The following is a 19885-nucleotide window of genomic DNA, read 5'->3' as shown; positions in this document are numbered from 1 at the left end:
AACACGCAGAGCAGTGTGTTACAGTGATATAATAACATGCAGAGCAGTGTGTTACAGTGATATAATAACACGCAGAGCAGTGTGTTACAGTGATATAATAACATGCAGAGCAGTGTGTTACAGTGATATAATAACACGCAGAGCAGTGTGTTACAGTGATATAATAACATGCAGAGCAGTGTGTTACAGTGATATAATAACACGCAGAGCAGTGTGTTACAGTGATATAATAACATGCAGAGCAGTGTGTTACAGTGATATAATAACATGCAGAGCAGTGTGTTAGTTACATAATAACATGCAGAGCAGTGTGTTACAGTGATATAATAACATGCAGAGCAGTGTGTTACAGTGATATAATAACATGCAGAGCAGTGTGTTACAGTGATATAATAACATGCAGAGCAGTGTGTTACAGTGATATAATAACATGCAGAGCAGTGTGTTAGTTACATAATAACATGCAGAGCAGTGTGTTACAGTGATATAATAACACGCAGAGCAGTGTGTTACAGTGATATAATAACACGCAGAGCAGTGTGTTACAGTGATATAATAACACGCAGAGCAGTGTGTTACAGTGATATAACATGCAGAGCAGTGTGTTACAGTGATATAATAACATGCAGAGCAGTATGTTACAGTGATATAATAACATGCAGAGCAGTGTGTTACAGTGATATAATAACACGCAGAGCAGTGTGTTACAGTGATATAATAACACGCAGAGCAGTGTGTTACAGTGATATAATAACATGCAGAGCAGTGTGTTACAGTGATATAATAACATGCAGAGCAGTGTGTTACAGTGATATAATAACATGCAGAGCAGTGTGTTACAGTGATATAATAACACGCAGAGCAGTGTGTTACAGTGATATAATAACACGCAGAGCAGTGTGTTACAGTGTTATAACATGCAGAGCAGTGTGTTACAGTGATATAATAACATGCAGAGCAGTGTGTTACAGTGATATAATAACATGCAGAGCAGTGTGTTATTTACATAATAACATGCAGAGCAGTGTGTTACAGTGATATAGTAACATGCAGAGCAGTGTGTTACAGTGATATAATAACATGCAGAGCATTGTGTTAGTTACATAATAACATGCAGAGCAGTGTGTTACAGTGATATAATGACATGCAGAGCAGTGTGTTACAGTGATATAATAACATGCAGAGCAGTGTGTTAGTTACATAATAACATGCAGAGCAGTGTGTTACAGTGATATAATAACATGCAGAGCAGTGTGTTAAAGTGATATAATAACATGCAGAGCAGTGTGTTAGTTACATAATAACATGCAGAGCAGTGTGTTACAGTGATATAATAACATGCAGAGCAGTGTGTTACAGTGATATAATAACATGCAGAGCAGTGTGTTACAGTGATATAATAACATGCAGAGCAGTGTGTTACAGTGATATAATAACATGCAGAGCAGTGTGTTAGTTACATAATAACATGCAGAGCAGTGTGTTACAGTGATATAATAACATGCAGAGCAGTGTGTTACAGTGATATAATAACATGCAGAGCAGTGTGTTACAGTGATATAATAACATGCAGAGCAGTGTGTTACAGTGATATAGTAACATGCAGAGCAGTATGTTACAGTGATATAATAACATGCAGAGCAGTGTGTTAGTTACATAATAACATGCAAAGCAGTGTGTTACAGTGATATAATAACATGCAGAGCAGTGTGTTACAGTGATATAATAACATGCAGAGCAGTGTGTTAGTTACATAATAACATGCAGAGCAGTGTGTTACAGTGATATAATAACATGCAGAGCAGTGTGTTACAGTGATATAATAACATGCAGAGCAGTGTGTTACAGTGATATAATAACATGCAGAGCAGTGTGTTACAGTGATATAATAACATGCAGAGCAGTGTGTTACAGTGATATAATAACATGCAGAGCAGTGTGTTACAGTGATATAATAACATGCAGAGCAGTGTGTTAGTTACATAATAACACGCAGAGCAGTGTGTTACAGTGATATAATAACACGCAGAGCGGTGTGTTACAGTGATATAATAACACGCAGAGCGGTATGTTACAGTGATATAATAACACGCAGAGCAGTGTGTTACAGTGATATAATAACACGCAGAGCGGTGTGTTACAGTGATATAATAACACGCAGAGCGGTGTGTTACAGTGATATAATAACATGCAGAGCGGTGTGTTACAGTGATATAATAACACGCAGAGCAGTGTGTTACAGTGATATAATAACACGCAGAGCGGTGTGTTACAGTGATATAATAACACGCAGAGCAGTGTGTTAGTTATATAATAACACGCAGAGCAGTGTGTTACAGTGATATAATAACACGCAGAGCAGTGTGTTACAGTGATATAATAACACGCAGAGCAGTGTGTTACAGTGATATAATAACATGCAGAGCAGTGTGTTACAGTGATATAATAACACGCAGAGCAGTGTGTTACAGTGATATATTAACATGCAGAGCAGTGTGTTACAGTGATATAATAACATGCAGAGCAGTGTGTTACAGTGATATAATAACATGCAGAGCAGTGTGTTACAGTGATATAATAACATGCAGAGCAGTGTGTTACAGTGATATATTAACATGCAGAGCAGTGTGTTACAGTGATATAATAACATGCAGAGCAGTGTGTTACAGTGATATAATAACACGCAGAGCAGTATGTTACAGTTATATAATAACATGCAGAGCAGTGTGTTACAGTGATATAATAACATGCAGAGCAGTGTGTTACAGTGATATAATAACATGCAGAGCAGTGTGTTAGTTACATAATAACATGCAGAGCAGTGTGTTACAGTGATATAATAACATGCAGAGCAGTGTGTTACAGTGATATAATAACACGCAGAGCAGTATGTTACAGTGATATAATAACATGCAGAGCAGTGTGTTACAGTGATATAATAACATGCAGAGCAGTGTGTTACAGTGATATAATAACACGCAGAGCGGTGTGTTACAGTGATATAATAACATGCAGAGCAGTGTGTTACAGTGATATAATAACACGCAGAGCGGTGAGTTACAGTGATATAATAACACGCAGAGCGGTGAGTTACAGTGATATAATAACATGCAGAGCAGTGTGTTAGTTATATAATAACACGCAGAGCGGTGTGTTACAGTGATATAATAACACGCAGAGCAGTGTGTTACAGTGATATAATAACACGCAGAGCAGTGTGTTACAGTGATATAATAACACGCAGAGCGGTGTGTTACAGTGATATAATAACATGCAGAGCGGTGTGTTACAGTGATATAATAACACGCAGAGCGGTGAGTTACAGTGATATAATAACATGCAGAGCAGTGTGTTACAGTGATATAATAACATGCAGAGCAGTGTGTTACAGTGATATAATAACATGCAGAGCAGTGTGTTACAGTGATATAATAACATGCAGAGCAGTGTGTTACAGTGATATAATAACATGCAGAGCAGTGTGTTACAGTGATATAATAACATGCAGAGCAGTGTGTTACAGTGATATAATAACACGCAGAGCAGTGTGTTACAGTGATATAATAACACGCAGAGCAGTGTGTTACAGTGATATAATAACACGCAGAGCAGTGTGTTACAGTGATATAATAACACGCAGAGCAGTGTGTTAGTGATATAATAACATGCAGAACTGTGTGTTACAGTGATATAATAACATGCAGAGCAGTGTGTTACAGTGATATAATAACACGCAGAGCAGTGTGTTACAGTGATATAATAACATGCAGAGTAATATGAATTAATACAATAAATTTGTATTTATTATCTTAACATTGATTATTTCTAATAATATTCATTACAAGCCAGTCAGTTGTAATCTCTATTAAGCTTTACACACACTGCTTGTGCCTTTGACAAATCTGCTCTGCTGTTACTGTACAGAACTGAGTATATTGTCAGAGCTATAATAAGAATTATAATAATTGTATTTAATATTAGAAAGCACAGATCATATGTACTAAAGGCAGGACAGCTGCTACACATAATTAATAATGGATGTGCACAGGTCAGCCTGCTCCTTGGGTTTTGATAATAAGTCCCCTGTATGGAGACTTTCCACACAGGCTGTTTGTACTGAGTATTATCGGCTCAGGACTCAGAGGACACCCCCTCTCTGTGTCCTGGTGCTGTACATCACACTGGTCATACTGTCATTCAGCACCTAGCCCAGGCTTGCTACATTTAATGAGCTGGGTCCATGGCCCCTTCCCTTGGCCTGGGTTGTATTTATATGGACTAACCCTATATCCCAATTATACTTATCTGAGCACAGGGACAGCTGCCTTATGCTACTTCAATATGAGGGTAACATAGGGGGATGGGGGGATACGTGTAACCCCTTCATGGTAGGACTGAGCCTTAGTGGAAATGTTAGACCCTGTTGCCAGCATGTAACTCCCATGCCGCCCCCTCTGACCTGTTCCAGGCTTCTTTTTACCAATTCCCAGCCTTTTTATGGCACAAAATGATGCATCAAAGGAGCTAAAATCAGAAGCACTTGTAAGAAATGCAGACAGATGTGATGCCTCCTGATAATTAGCTTGTTATTTTCTGTTCCTGTGGAGATTTTGACAATTGTGTATCCCCCACCTGGGGAAGATTAACCTGTAAATCCCTGACATACTTGTAATTCTTATGTGTCATCCCAAATGCACTGAAAATCCCTCACGCTCAAATCATTTGAATGTTTGTGCTGAGATAAAGGCTGTAAACAAATATGTATCCACCTTCAATATAACCGTACTGTCCTTAGAAAAAGTATCCTTTGTTGATCATTTGTATGTAATATATATTCTGTACAACAATTTTTGTTTATATATATTTTATAATGATATATTACGATATAATATGTATGTATATGAAACCTTATTAAATAAAAAGATAACAAAGAATAATACTTTTTTTTTAAGTCTCTTTTATAGCCACTGTGATAAACCAATTCATCAACTTCCATGGCTCATTTGTTAAATATAAGGGTTTTATTTGAAATCTGGGAGTGATATATCTAGTTTCCAGCAAACAGCATATGCAAGCCACAATGTGGGCCAGATCTGATACAGAAAAAATCTAACGAATGACTTGGATCCTTTTATTTCTTGTTCTGATGTTGGTAGAAATCTGTCATTTTCATGTAATGCTGAAGCAGCCAAGTGGGAAAATGGAAATTTATCTGAGAGTAAGAAATCTATCACCCTACAAAACATTGCCATTATCTGTGTATTCTGGATGTTGTCAATTATCCTTCCAAAGTTACTTTATAGTGAATTCTTTGAATTTGATGGTAATAGGACAGTGCTTTGTGGTTTTTATTTTTTATCTATAAGATTACAATAAAAAATATTTCAGGAGGTGAACAACTTAAAAAAACATACATCATTGGAACATACATATATATATATATATATATATATATATATATATATATATATATATATATATATATATATATATATATCACACACACACAGTGGTCGACAAATCACCAAAAAATCTACTCGCCGAACAAAAAAATCTACTCGCCACCTAGTACCACACGTATGCTGCTTGGGCACGTATGCTGCTAGGGCCAATAACTGTATATATATATATATATATATATATATATATATATATATATATATATATATATATATATATATATATATATATATATATATATATATATATATATATATATATATATATATATATATATATATATATATATATATATATACACACACACACACACACACACACACACACACACACACACACACACACAGGGCCGGCGCAAGGATTTCATGTGCCCTAGGCGAAAATTAAAATTTGCGCCCCGAAAATAAAATAAATAGTGGCGTAGCTATCAGGGCTGCAGGAGGTGCGACCGCACCCCCGCGCGACGCAAAATAAAACTAATAGGGCGCCAAAATACCAGAAAAAAGAAAGAAAAAATGATAAGAGGAAAGAATAATTATTATTATTAATGCGCCCCTTTGGACGAGAGAGAGAGAGAGAGAGAGAGAGAGAGAGAGAGAGAGAGAGAATGAGAGAGAGAATGGTTCCTGTGACAGAAGAGAAAATATAAAAGAAAACAACTCAGAGCAAAGAGAGGCTAAACTAGTAAAAAAATAATTCATCTTATATGTAAATATGTATTATTATAATACAATTGTAAACATTTTATGTCACAGGAATAGACAAATCTTTTCATCAAATAGTGATAAACTTAATTACAAACACAAACTTTAGTTTTTATTTCCATTGGAAACAGATTTGGAGGATAAACATGTATTATTATATTACATAATTTGTATGATAGACAGCTACAAATATTCAATAATAGATACAAATAAGATAGATAGATTGATTTATAGATGGATGAACAGATATACATACATTGATCTATATATATATATATCCAATGTATTGTATTGTATGTCTTTATTTATAAAGCGCCATAAATATACATAGCGCTTCACAGTAGTAATACATGTGGTAATCAAATAAATAACAGATAATATAAATAATAGATCATGGGAATATGTGCTTTAGACATAAACATAACATTAAGGAAGAGGAGTCCCTGCCCCGAGGAGCTTACAATCTAATTGGTAGGTAGGGAGAATGTACTGTATATATATATATACAGTACATACAACAAGATGTTAGATCGATACATTGATAGATGGATGTAGAGATAGATATAAACTGATATCTGAACATTGTATACTACAATACACATCATATCATTCCTTTATATAATGCAGTTACCATTTATAGGGTTAGATCCTCATTTACATTTTTAACGTGATGTTATTTATTTTTAACATATCCATATCCGTGACGCATAACCCCAAAGGTGCTTAGTGCTACGATGTCAAGCCATTTCCCTTAAAAATAAGGGAATGACATTTTAACGGACTTTAGGCTTACTCGTGTGGTAATGAGCATTTTACCTAACGACGGAGATCCTCAGACCTCCGTTCATGTTAGCGCATGATAATACGATATCTACCACCTTCCAAAATCTACCCGCACTCGCAATCCAAACCCTGGTTATCACTGAATTATTTCTTGGAATAGCCTAAAAGCAATGTAATGAGTATGGGACGGGACTTAACCCTTTCATTACAAACTACAAAAAGTTATACGTGTCATACAAAGATATATATTATGGATCATATATTATGGTTTTTAGTGATTAAAGTGATATATGTGTGAACTAATATGGTGCATAATGTAATAATGACTGTATAAAGTATGGTTGTACAATAATATGTACCCATTCATACCTCAACAATATATATTCATTTTTAATTTTTATTAATGTACAATTAAAATAAATGAAGGATGTCCTTCATTTATTTTAATTGTACATTAATAATAAAAATTATTATATTATACACACCATATAATTAAGTGAATAAGTGTAAAAATGATACATTTCTCAATATTATAATAAAATTTGCATTAGCCTTTGGTAACGCACATGAAAATCTCCATTAACAGCGCCGCCTTAATAACGCATAGTTTGACCATTGTGCATGTGCAGCGTATTAGAGAACGTGTCTCAGAGACATGAAAATCACATTCATTAAATACTGTTACTACTTTGAAGAACACATGCTATTTTTTTTCATTTTAGTAGCTTTGAGGATCCCCGTTAAAAAGAAGAAAAATAATGTCCGTTCCCAATTTAACATTATGAGGTCAAAATTACTAAAACTCTGAGGATCTACCCCAGTATATATTTTTTTAACCTTTTTTTGGGTTAAGGAACCCTATAATTATATTGTGAAATTCTCAGGAACCCCAACGCTCTCTAGTGGCGTGTCTGAGATCAGATGCACTCTAAGGCTGCACTTATAGTGCCGGCGACAGCGATGTGACGTCGCGGCAAAACAAATGCATTGCCGCCATCGCGTGCGCTTATAGTAAGCGCGACGCGACGGCACAATGGAGCGACGTATTGGTCGCAATCGCTGAAAGTCATCTCTATTTGATTTTCTAGCGACCGTCGCCAACACTATAAGCGTAGCCTAAGGAACCCCAACCCTCTCTAATAGCGTGTCTGAGATCAGATGCATTGTAAGGAACCCCAACCCTCTCTAATGGCGCGTCTGAGATCAGATGCATTGTAAATTCTTCTGTATTTGGTACAATTTTCAGAGAACCCTTTAGTAATGCCCACAGAACTCCTGTTGAAAAACACTGATCTACTCATAGATCCCAAGGCTGCCTTCTCATGTCACAAACAGCTCACAGTGTAATGATTCTTCACTGAGCTACACTGGAAATCTTTGAGTTGTGTTTGTGTTTAGCACTTCTCCTTGTCCTGACTTGATGGGGCAGAAAACTCTCTTTAAACCTGAGAGATGACAGGCCTGGCAGTTCATGCTTCCTCTGAAGAAGAAAGGAGAGTTTATAAATAGCAACTCACATTTCCAAGCTCCATTCCAGCCCAGGTCCTGTCTGAGAAATGCAGAATCCCAAAATCTGCAGCATGTGGCTACAGCTGTTCCCCAGAATTACACCAAACCCCAGCACTGGGCAGTCCTATAATAAGTGTGTATCAAACATTATCACTTGTATTCCCCTTAGTATTATCCGTTTTTTAACATACTACCTGCAGCTGTCTACTAAAATCTCAGATTTTACAGAGGAAAATGTTCACTTTATTTGGTATCTAGATATTAACTGGCCATCAAACAATATGAAATGCTGAATGTTGTTGCCTTGATATAAAGTATATTATATTCCTGCAGCTGTTTCACAGGGAACTGTGTTAATTGAAATCAACATAATTGGATAACTGCATGCAATTAATAAAGGACACGTTTTACATGTCATGAAATTATAACTCAATTTCTGCTCTCTTCTTTAAATTGAAATCTTCCTGCAGTTTTACATCGAGATCAGTATCACAAAGATGACTTTATTGATATCCCAAATAATATCGGTGAATTAAAAAAAGATTTGTGCATTTTCTTTGTTAATATAAGAAAAATGTTTAATTATTTTTTTGCAATATTCCACTGAATAGACGTGTAATGCATTGTAAGAATAACAAATTAGAACACAAAAAAAATTGCTGAAATATCTTATTGCTCACTGATTGCTTAGAAAAACTCTAATATGAGAAATATCATTTCTTACCTTTTTATGCTAAGTGCAGCTTTTCTTCCCAAACATCACTGCATCATAATGACTTAATTTCTATATTTCTGCAATTATTTTATTTGGCCTAATTCCCGGATTTGTAACTATTATCTTCCCTCAGAGGCCCCGATAATACATCAAATATTTACAGTTTTGTATTGGGGAAAAGTCAAATATGTATTCAGTGCTCGTGAATAATGCAAAACTCGCCGTTATTTTAGATTGCTTTTAACTTTCAACACTCTGATCAACCAATTGTATGTGTTTATTTATATATATATATATATATATATATATATATATATATATATATATATATATATATATATAAACACACATATACACACATATACACAAAGTATATATCACTAGATAAACTTCTCATCATATGAGGTGGGTAATAGCATTTCACTCCTGGTCTCTGCAGTATATCTATCTATATAAATATATATATATCTAAATATAAATAATAATAATAATAAATAAAAATAAAAAATAAAAAAAAATATATATAATATATATATATATATATATATATAATGTATCTGCTGAGAAAAATGCAGTGCGTGTTAATAATCCACGCGTATATGCTCTTTCCAAGCTATTTCTGTGGGTTTTGTGTGGATTTTTTACCAGGGCGCCACACAATTTTTGTTTTATTTTAATAGACATTAAAAATAAACCCCAAATCACTGACTATGACTTCCTTTCCCACTATAAATCCGTGGTCGGAGCATACTGTATATTTGACAGAATTATAGATTTTAGTGCTAAATGTATAGCAGGAGACTCAAAAATGTGTATATAAATTTATATATATATATATATAGTTGCTTATTGAGTGTAACATACAGTATTAAAGCTGATCTTTCTAGTGCACGTTAGTATTGAATCCTACCTGCGAACACAGAGTATTATCAGTGTCATGTATTGATGTCAGCTGCTGTCATATATACAGTATATATACTGTATACAGACACACACACGTTATTGTTACATAATGATATGTGCTGCAGATAATGGGATTATGTATCAAAATTCTCTTTCTTTATGTGAATCTCTGGTTTGTTCGAAGTTTGCAATGTTGTATTTCTACATGTTATATATAGTTCTACGTTATATTTCTACAGTTTGACTTGAGAAAAAATGAACTTTTGTAATTGGATGACAAAAAAATTGGCATTTTTTGTAATGTTTCATTAGAATTGCTACATAAAATCTATTTATCTATCTATCTATCTATCTATCTATCTATCTATCTATCTATCTATCTATCTAGATCATGGGTTATTTAATTTAGTAAAATGAGCCCCCCCTGCCCCCCCCCCTCCTTCCCCATCAGTGCAGATAAATACCTGGGAAAGCAGAGCCTCCTCCGTTGACTCCCAGTGCCCCCCCCCCCAGTGCCCCCTCACAGGAGCTGAGCCCTGATACTGGGCTCACAGGGAGGAATGTGGAATGTGCAGGAGGTGTTGACACACACAGCAATGCTGCTCCACCTGCACAGGCTAAGAAAGTGTCTGGGAGGGACAGCAACTGGGGACACTATGGGGGAGGGACACTAACATGGGACAGTATGGCAGAGGGACACTAACAGGGGACAATATGGTAGAGGGATATTAACGGGACAATATGGGAGAGGGATACTAACAGGGGACAGGATGGCAGAGGGACACTAACACGGACAGTATGGGAGAGGGACACTAACACGGACAGTATGGGAGAGGGACACTAACAGGGGACAGGATGGCAGAGGGACACTAACACGGACAGTATGGGAGAGGGACACTAACACGGACAGTATGGGAGAGGGACACAAACAGGGGACAGTATGGGAGAGGGACACTAGCAGGGGACAGTATGGGAGAGGGACACTAACAGGGGACAGGATGGGAGAGGGACACTAACGGGACAGTATGGGAGAGGGACACTAACATGGGACAGTATGGGAGAGGGACACTAACACGGGACAGTATGGGAGAGGGACACCAACGGGACAGTATGGGAGAGGGACACAAACACGGGACATTAAGGGAGAGGGACACTAACAGGGGAAAGTATGGGATAGGGACACTAACAAGAGACAGTATGGGGAGGGACAGTAACAGGGAACAGTATGGGAGGGGGACACTAACAGGGGAAAGTATGGGGAGTGACACTAACGGGACAGTATGGGAGGGGGGCAATAACAGGGGACAGTATGGGAGAGGGACACTAACAGGGGAAAGTATGGGGAGTGACACTAACGGGACAGTATGGGAGGGGAACACTAACAGGGGACAGTATGGGATAGGGACACTAACAAGGGGACAGTATGGGGAGGGACACTAACAAGGGGACAGTATAGGATAGGGACACTAACAGGGGACAGTATGGGAGAGGGACACTAACGGGACAGTATGGGGAAGAACACAACAGGGGACAGTATGGGAGAGGGACACTAACGGGACAGTATGGGGAAGAACACAACAGGGGACAGTATGAGAGATGGACATTAACACGGGACAGTATGGGGAGGAACCCTAACAGGGGAGTATGGGGAGGGACACTAACGGACAGTATAGGATAGGGACACTAACAGGACAGTGGGGAGGGACACTAACAGGGGACAGTATGGGATAGGGACACTAACAGGGGACATTATGGGGGAGGGACACTAACAGCGGACAGTATGGGATAGGGACACTAACAGGGGGCAGTATGGGATAGGGTCACTAACAGGGGACAGTATGGGAGAGGGACACTAACGGGACAGTATGGGAGAGGGACACTAACGGGACAGTATGGGATAGGGACACTAACGGGACAGTATGGGGAGGAGCACAACAGGGGACAGTATGGGAGTGGAACACTAACAGGGGACAATATGGGGAGGGACATTAACTAGTATGCATAAAGAAGGATGCATAGATAAACTATATGTAATAAATATAGATAAACGTAAAAGTTAATGAATAGATAGATAGACTCATGATACTAACTGATATACTAAAACACACACTATATACACACACACACACACACACACACACACACACACACACACACACACACACACACACACACACACACACACACACACACACACACACAGTGGGTATTTACGGCTCCTCTTAAAATAAATGAAAGAGACCATGAAACTCCCAGGAAATAAAGCCCAGCAGCAGAGCTGAGGGACATGTCCTCTCTAACCGAGGACCACTCCTGCAATTTCCTGGTCTCAGAGACTTTCAAGATATTCCGCTTGAACAATCATTTCTATTCATATTATCACCAACTGTAATGTATTTGAGCTTCTTTTCAGGCAGGAAAGATGTTATCTGAAATGTTAAAAAAAAAATTGCACAGAGAATATTTACAGACCAACAAAAAGCAATATAATTTCAAAATAAACACAGCATTAAAAAGATAAAGATAGTCCAGAGGGATAAAGCTGAGAATGAAGATACACATTTGATGGTGTTATTATTTGTTTTTGCATTGTATTGTTTTTCGTTTGGTGTTTTAGGAACTGTGAGTCTTGTGTATTATAAACTTTCTAGGAAACATCTATGTAGATTTCTATGAACCCATCAGAATTTTTACCAAAATAAAAAAATATTTATTTAACAGCTGTGAATACCCATAACTTCTTATAACAACAACATAAAATAGTTATTACAAAAACTTGTGTATGTATATATATATGCGGTGGGGCAATATTAATTACATTCCATTTCGGTTGCAGTCTTGGTCAAGGGATTTGTGTAAAAATAATTGATTTAATACATTGTAATTCCCATGTGATTTTTTTTTTTTATAATATCTTTAACTGGATTAAAGTCATACATTTATATCTACTGGTGCAAAAAAAGAATTAGAGATAAATACGTTTTGGTATTTTTTTACCTGTGCTAATAAAAATAAAAAAAACTTTTAGGAGACTGTTCATATTTATATTTTACTGACCATTCATTTTGTGAAAATATAAATAACATTCATATGAGAATTAAGCAAAAGTAATTTTAACCTCCATTAAATGTATTTGATCAATTATTTTAAAAAAATGACAGATTTGACAGGCAAAATAATTATAAATTGTCCCTATTGCTATAATAGCACACACATGTTATTTTTGTCTAATCAGTGTTTATTGTTCGTGGTGAGATTGAAATGATTGCTGGAAAATATTACTGTTTAACATACACACATTTCTCAATGGACGCGAGAAATCTTTAAACTGATCAAATCTGCCCTGAGACTTAATGTCATTGATAAAACCACTTTCCAATAATAGCTGGGTGTTCCTCGGATTAAACAAAATAATATTACATTTATTACTGCAGGGAGGAGAGAGAAGGGAGAGGAGAGAGAGAGAGAAGAGAGAGAAATACCGACTCGGTTCTCTGATAATCCTTGCAGGAAATACAGTAATATACAAAGAAAAGTATTTGCTTTGCGTTTAATGCGGTGTGCATTCACTTTGCAGATACAGTACATTATTACACTGAGCCCTCGAGAGGCCGCTTCATTTAGGTTAAGAAAACAAGTTCTCATCCTGACAAAGCAAGTGAAGGCTTATACAATATACACATACAGTGCAGTGTAAGAAGACTGAGCTGTACACTGCTTGCAATAGCAGCCTTTCAGTTTCTGCACACACACACACACACACACACACACACACACACACACACACACACACACACACACACACACACACACACACACACACACACACACACACACACACACACACACACACACACACACACACACACACACACACACACACACACGATAATCTAATCACCACGTTCATTTATTTGTCTGAGACACTTAAGGGTTAAAGTGAAATGTGTAATAAGAACAAAAGCAAATATGTTTTTTTTTGTAGTAGATACCAACAGTTAGGGCTCCCTGTGAAATTGTGCTGTGCCTGGGTGCTAGCTGTGTGCTGTTCTAGGTGTGACCTGTGCCTGGGTGCTAGCTGTGTGCTGTTCTATGTGTGACCTGTGTCTGGGTGCTAGCTGTGTCTTCTGTTCTAGGTGTGACCTGTGTCTGGGTGCTGGGTGGTAGCTACGTGTGACCTATGTCTGGGTGCCAGGTGCGTGTGACATGTGCCTAGGTGCTAGGTACGTGTGACCTGTACCTGGGTGCTAGGTGTGAGCTGTGTCTGGGTGCTAGGTGTGAGCTGTGTCCGGGTGCTAGGTGTGAGCTGTGCCTGGGTGCTAGGTGCGTGTGACATGTGTCTGGGTGCTAGGTGTGAGCTGTGTCTGGGTGCTAGGTGTGAGCTGTTTCTGGGTGCTAGGTGTGAGCTGTGCCTGGGTGCTAGGTGTGAGCTGTGTCTGGGTGCTAGGTGTGATCGGTGCCTGGGTGCTAGGTGCATGTGACCTGTGCCTGGGTGCTAGGTGTGAGCTATGCCTGGGTGCTAGGTGTGTGTGACCTGTGTCTGGGTGCTAGGTGTGAGCTGTGTCTGGGTGCTAGGTGTGAGCTGTGCCTGGGTGCTAGGTGTGAGCTGTGCCTGGGTGCTAGGTGTGAGCTGTGTCTAGGTGCGAGCTGTGCCTGGGTGCTAGGTGTGAGCTGTGCCTGGGTGCTAGGTGTGAGCTGTGCCTGGGTGCTAGGTGTGAGCTGTGTCTGGGTGCTAGGTGTGAGCTGTGTCTGGGTGCTAGGTGTGAGCTGTGCCTGGGTGCTAGGTGTGAGCTGTGCCTGGGTGCTAGGTGTGAGCTGTGTCTAGGTGCTAGGTGTGAGCTGTGCCTGGGTGCTAGGTGTGAGCTGTGCCTGGGTGCTAGGTGTGAGCTGTGCCTGGGTGCTAGGTGTGAGCTGTGTCTGGGTGCTAGGTGTGAGCTGTGCCTGGGTGCTAGGTGTGAGCTGTGCCTGGGTGCTAGGTGTGAGCTGTGCCTGGGTTCCAGGTGCGTGTGACCTGTGCCTGGGTGCTAGGTGTGAGCTGTGCCTGGGTGCTAGGTGTGAGCTGTGCCTGGGTGCTAGGTGTGAGCTGTGCCTGGGTGCTAGGTGTGAGCTGTGCCTGGGTGCTAGGTGTGAGCTGTGCCTGGGTTCCAGGTGCGTGTGACCTGTGTCTGGGTGCTAGGTGTGAGCTGTGTCTGGGTGCTAGGTGTGAGCTGTGCCTGGGTGCTAGGTATGGGCTGTGCCTGGGTGCTATGTGTGAGCTGTGCCTGGGTGCTAGGTGAGTGTGACCTGTGCCTGGGTGCTAGGTGTGAGCTGTGCCTGGGTGCTAGGTGTGTGTCAGCTGTGCCTGGGTGCTAGGTGTGAGCTGTGCCTGGGTGCTAGGTGTGAGCTGTACCTGGGTGCTAGGTGTGAGCTGTACCTGGGTGCTATGTGTGAGCTGTACCTGGGTGCTATGTGTGAGCTGTGCTGCCTGTCAGGGTAGATGGGTCTGACTTGCAGATGAACCGTTCCCTCCCCGGGTTGGTCTCTCAGCTGTAGGGGGAGCTGCTGACGGAAGCGGAACTTGGCTGAGATCTAATACAATGAGAGCAAAGGAAGACTCCTCACAGGTCTCACTCAGCCTCCTGCAGAGAGAGGGACAGGAGAGGGCAGCCTGAGCTACAGGACAACCTCAGCTCCAGCCGGACAGTGCCCCACATCTCGCAGCGCTGCCGCTCAGCAGGACACCTCATGGACCATCCCGTGTACATGTAAGAGATAGCTGTGCGCCCTGTCGATACTGTGCACCCTTGCTTCACCGAGATCTGCGCCAGCATGGCCACTTACCAAGCTCCCGAGGAGGGCACCGTGGCTTTAATGGCTCACAACACAAATGGCAGCAAAGAAGCCGAGAGGGTCAAGGAAGAACTGGGGCAGGAGAAGGGGCAGGAGAAGCCCGACCCGTCCCAAAAGCCCCCCTACTCATATGTGGCTCTGATAGCCATGGCCATCAGGGAAAGTCCTGAGAAGAGGCTGACCCTGTCTGCCATCTACCAGTACATCATCAGCAAGTTCCCCTTCTACGAGAAGAACAAGAAGGGGTGGCAGAATAGTATCCGGCATAACCTGAGCCTCAATGAGTGCTTCATCAAGGTGCCCCGGGAGGGTGGTGGGGAGAGGAAAGGCAATTACTGGACCCTGGACCCAGCCTGCGAGGACATGTTTGAGAAGGGCAACTACCGGAGAAGGCGACGAATGAAGAGACCCTTCAGACCCCCTCCCACCCACTTCCAAGCAGGTAAAAGTCTTTTTGGCAGTGACACCTACGGCTATCTGTCCCCACCCAAGTACTTGCAGCCCACCTTCATGAACAACTCGTGGTCCCTGGGGCAGCCTCCTGCCCCCATGTCCTACAGCTCCTGCCAGATGGCCGGTGGTAATGTCAGCCCGGTGAACGTGAAGGGACTTCCTCCATCCTCCTCCTACAACCCTTACTCCAGAGTCCAGAGCATGGCACTGCCCAGCATGGTCAACTCCTACAACGGTATGAGCCACCATCACCACCACCCCCATGCCCATCACCCCCAGCAGCTGAGCCCTGCCAGTCCTGCGCCCCCTCCTGCCACCCCCAATGGGGTACAATTCACCTGTGCCAGGCAGCCATCAGAACTTTCCATGATGCACTGCTCCTACTGGGACCATGATACCAAGCACAGCGCCCTGCACCCCAGGATAGACCTCTGAGGAGGGACCCTGAGGAGAGACACCTGGACCCCAGGATGGACCTCTGCACCCCAGGATAGACCTCTGAGGAGGGACCCTGAGGAGAGACCCCTGGACCCTAGGATGGACCTCTGCACCCCAGGATAGACCTCTGAGGAGGGACCCTGAGGAGAGACCCCTGGACCCTAGGATGGACCTCTGCATCCCAGGATAGACCTCTGAGGAGGACCCTGAGGAGAGACCCCTAGACCCAAGGATGGACCTCTGCACTCCAGGATAGAGAAGGGATCCTGATACCTCAGGCTAGACATTTGCGGACCCCTGCACCCCAGGATAGACCTTTGCGGACCCCTGCACCCCGGGATAGACCTTTGCGGACCCCTGCACCCCAGGATAGACCTTTGCGGACCCCTGCACCCCAGGATAGACCTTTGCGGACCCCTGCACCCCAGGATAAACCTTTGCGGACCCCTGCACCCCAGGATAGACCTTTGCGGACACCTACACCCCAGGATAGACCTTTGCGGACACCTGCACCCCCTGCTCGCAGTCTCCCCTGTAGTGCTGGATCACTTTTAGACTTGGCGCCATAAAGACTTTGGGGGAGCTGATAATTTTGCAAACCCCTGCTCCCCGTTTGATTGAAGGCAGTGTAAGTGTATCACGTTTTCTGTAGCCTCACTTCTTGAAGTGACATATACAAGTGTATATGTGTGTATGTACAGACACACTTTACAAGGGCAAGTGTGGATATTACATGCCCTCATGGACCTATATACACACAGCAAATTACACCAAAGAAAACAAGAGTTATGGTAAATGTGAGTGTGTGTGTGTCTATCTGTGTGTGTATACATACAGTATATGCACATATAAAGATGCTTTTGCAAGTGTGTATATACACATGGCCATTGTGTGTGTCTGTGTGTGTCTGTGTGTGTGTATGTGTGTAAAAATGAGTCCTCAGTTCTTTTAATTGAAACAGTGAATATGTGGAGAATACACAAGTGTTCTAACTCGAACCTCTGAGCTGAAAGCGGTCCCATGATTTAGGGAGGAATATATGATGTAAAAATAGAATAATCAGAGCCCTGAAAAATATATTCCCAAACCAGCTGCAGACGTTGTATTAATATTCAGTGCTGCTTATAAAACAACCCAAGTGTGATTGAGGCATCATCTCACTGCTCCTTGTCAGGCGGAAAATATTGTTAAAAAAATAAATCATTGTTTCTTTAAATAGTCTTTAAAATGTTGCTAGTGGCACCAGCTCAGAATTTATACATACAATCTAGCTAGACAGAGCCAGATATGAAATTGGGTGCTGCAACCTCTGCGGTGCCTCGTAACGCGTCCCACAAGTGGTTATTGACCCCTCAAAAAACTGAAGGATAAGCTGTTATTTTTCTTTCTGTAAAATTCACATTTTGCCTTAAGATTTGGATACAGATAGTAATGAGCTCCACAATATGAGACAGATTCCATATTCCACTTGTATTCATGATTTGATTTGTATGCGATTTTGTGAGCAGGTCATAGGCTTTTTGTATATGCGTTTTCTGTGTCCCATATTGTGGTTACAGTTTCACTATTCGGGACCAAATTTCTCAGAGTAAAAGTCAATTAGCACTTTTTTTTTGTTGGTTGTTTTTTCTAGTCTTGTAAATTCCCAAATAAAATATTTCTTTTTCTTTTAATTCTGGTTTAAATTGCGTGTTTTATGAAACAGACAGTACATCTTATTGGGCTCTTGTAGGATTTATACAACATGCAGAAATTATGGATATTTAAGAAAGGTGCCTGGATATAACTCGTGGGAAATAACTTATGTACACAAATATTATATTACTGTACACCTACTGTATATACACACATTAAAGTTAATATTTAACATATGACTGCTATATTTGTGATATATATATATATATATATATATATATATATATATATATATATATATATATATATAATGATTTTACCTTTTACATTCTAATTTAATTTTCAGCTCCTCTAAGGCAAGTTTCTGAAACTGCCCGTTTTCAAAGCGAAATAATTTTGTGATTTAATTTGAAACTATTTATATAAAAGTGGATTTTGTATTTAAAGGATAAACGTACACATTCCACACTATTATGTTTTATAAATATGGATTATTTTCGGCCTAGATTTATACTTTTGACATTAAATTAGTATCTTCCTGATGTACTAACAGAGGAAGTTTAGTATAATTTTTGAGACAGATAATTTCTATATCTATATCTATTTATGTATATACACATACACAGAATATATAATAAATATCTATATATATATTTTAATTATACATGGGTACGATGTATACAATTCCACAAGACTTTATATATGTGTATCAATTTTTATGATACACATACAGTATATTTGTAAAAATCATTATCCTGGATTGAAATGTTGCCAGCATATATGTTGAGATATATATATATATGCGCTGTGATATATATATATATATATATATATATATATATATATATATATATATATATATATATATATATATATATATATATCCAGGGTAACCACTATTATTACAAATATACGTGTATCATTAAAATGTTTTATATATATACTGTATATATATATATATATATATATATATATATATATATATATATATATATATATCACAGCGTAGGACACTGATTGTGGTCTGAATTAATTAGAATAACTTTCTTTTTGAAACGTCAGGAAAATGAGAGAATAAATAAGAGAAAGAAGTCTGGCATTTCATGAGTTTCTATCCTTTCCTTATCTAGGTTTAGAGAATAAAAATCTCATCGCTTTATTTCCTTTTATTAGAAAAGTAAACATGGCATGACATGGCTCAGCACTTCTGTCCTTACTAAAAGCTTCACATTCTTCAATCAAGATCATTTAATTATATTAACATTAACGAATGATATCTCTATGTTTTCATATTACATTTTATTCTGCACAGTTCCTATATTATACAATATTTCACATGTTAAGGGCAGGATTAAAATAGTATACCTAAATGGCAGTGTTAATATTATTAGAACTAGCACTATGGTGTAACACTAACATCTAAGATATAACACTAATTGCTGTATTATTGTTCCTT

General features: G+C 39.6%; 1 protein-coding gene and 1 long non-coding RNA gene across 2 annotated transcripts in view; one reads left to right on the top strand and one right to left on the bottom strand.

The window, feature by feature from the left end:
- The window catches only part of LOC142465827 (uncharacterized), a 45939-nt gene extending 35260 nt beyond the window's left edge, over positions 1-10679 (bottom strand). Inside the window, exon 1 of the long non-coding RNA XR_012787989.1 lies at positions 10539-10679. This is a non-coding gene — a long non-coding RNA (uncharacterized LOC142465827). The remainder of the gene's footprint in view (positions 1-10538) is intronic.
- Positions 10680-15665: 4986 nt separating this feature from the next.
- FOXL2 (forkhead box L2) lies at positions 15666-18608 on the top strand. The gene has a single exon (XM_075570157.1). It carries the CDS (start codon positions 15883-15885, stop codon positions 16789-16791), a length of 909 nt encoding a protein of 302 aa, XP_075426272.1. The 5' UTR covers positions 15666-15882; the 3' UTR covers positions 16792-18608.
- The last annotated feature ends 1277 nt before the right edge of the window (positions 18609-19885 follow it).

The sequence above is a fragment of the Ascaphus truei genome, chromosome 14, assembly GCF_040206685.1.
Source record: "Ascaphus truei isolate aAscTru1 chromosome 14, aAscTru1.hap1, whole genome shotgun sequence".
NCBI classification, from domain to species: domain Eukaryota; kingdom Metazoa; phylum Chordata; class Amphibia; order Anura; family Ascaphidae; genus Ascaphus; species Ascaphus truei.
The sequence above is the reverse complement of the archived record's forward strand: the minus strand, read 5'-3'. Positions and strand labels throughout refer to the sequence as shown.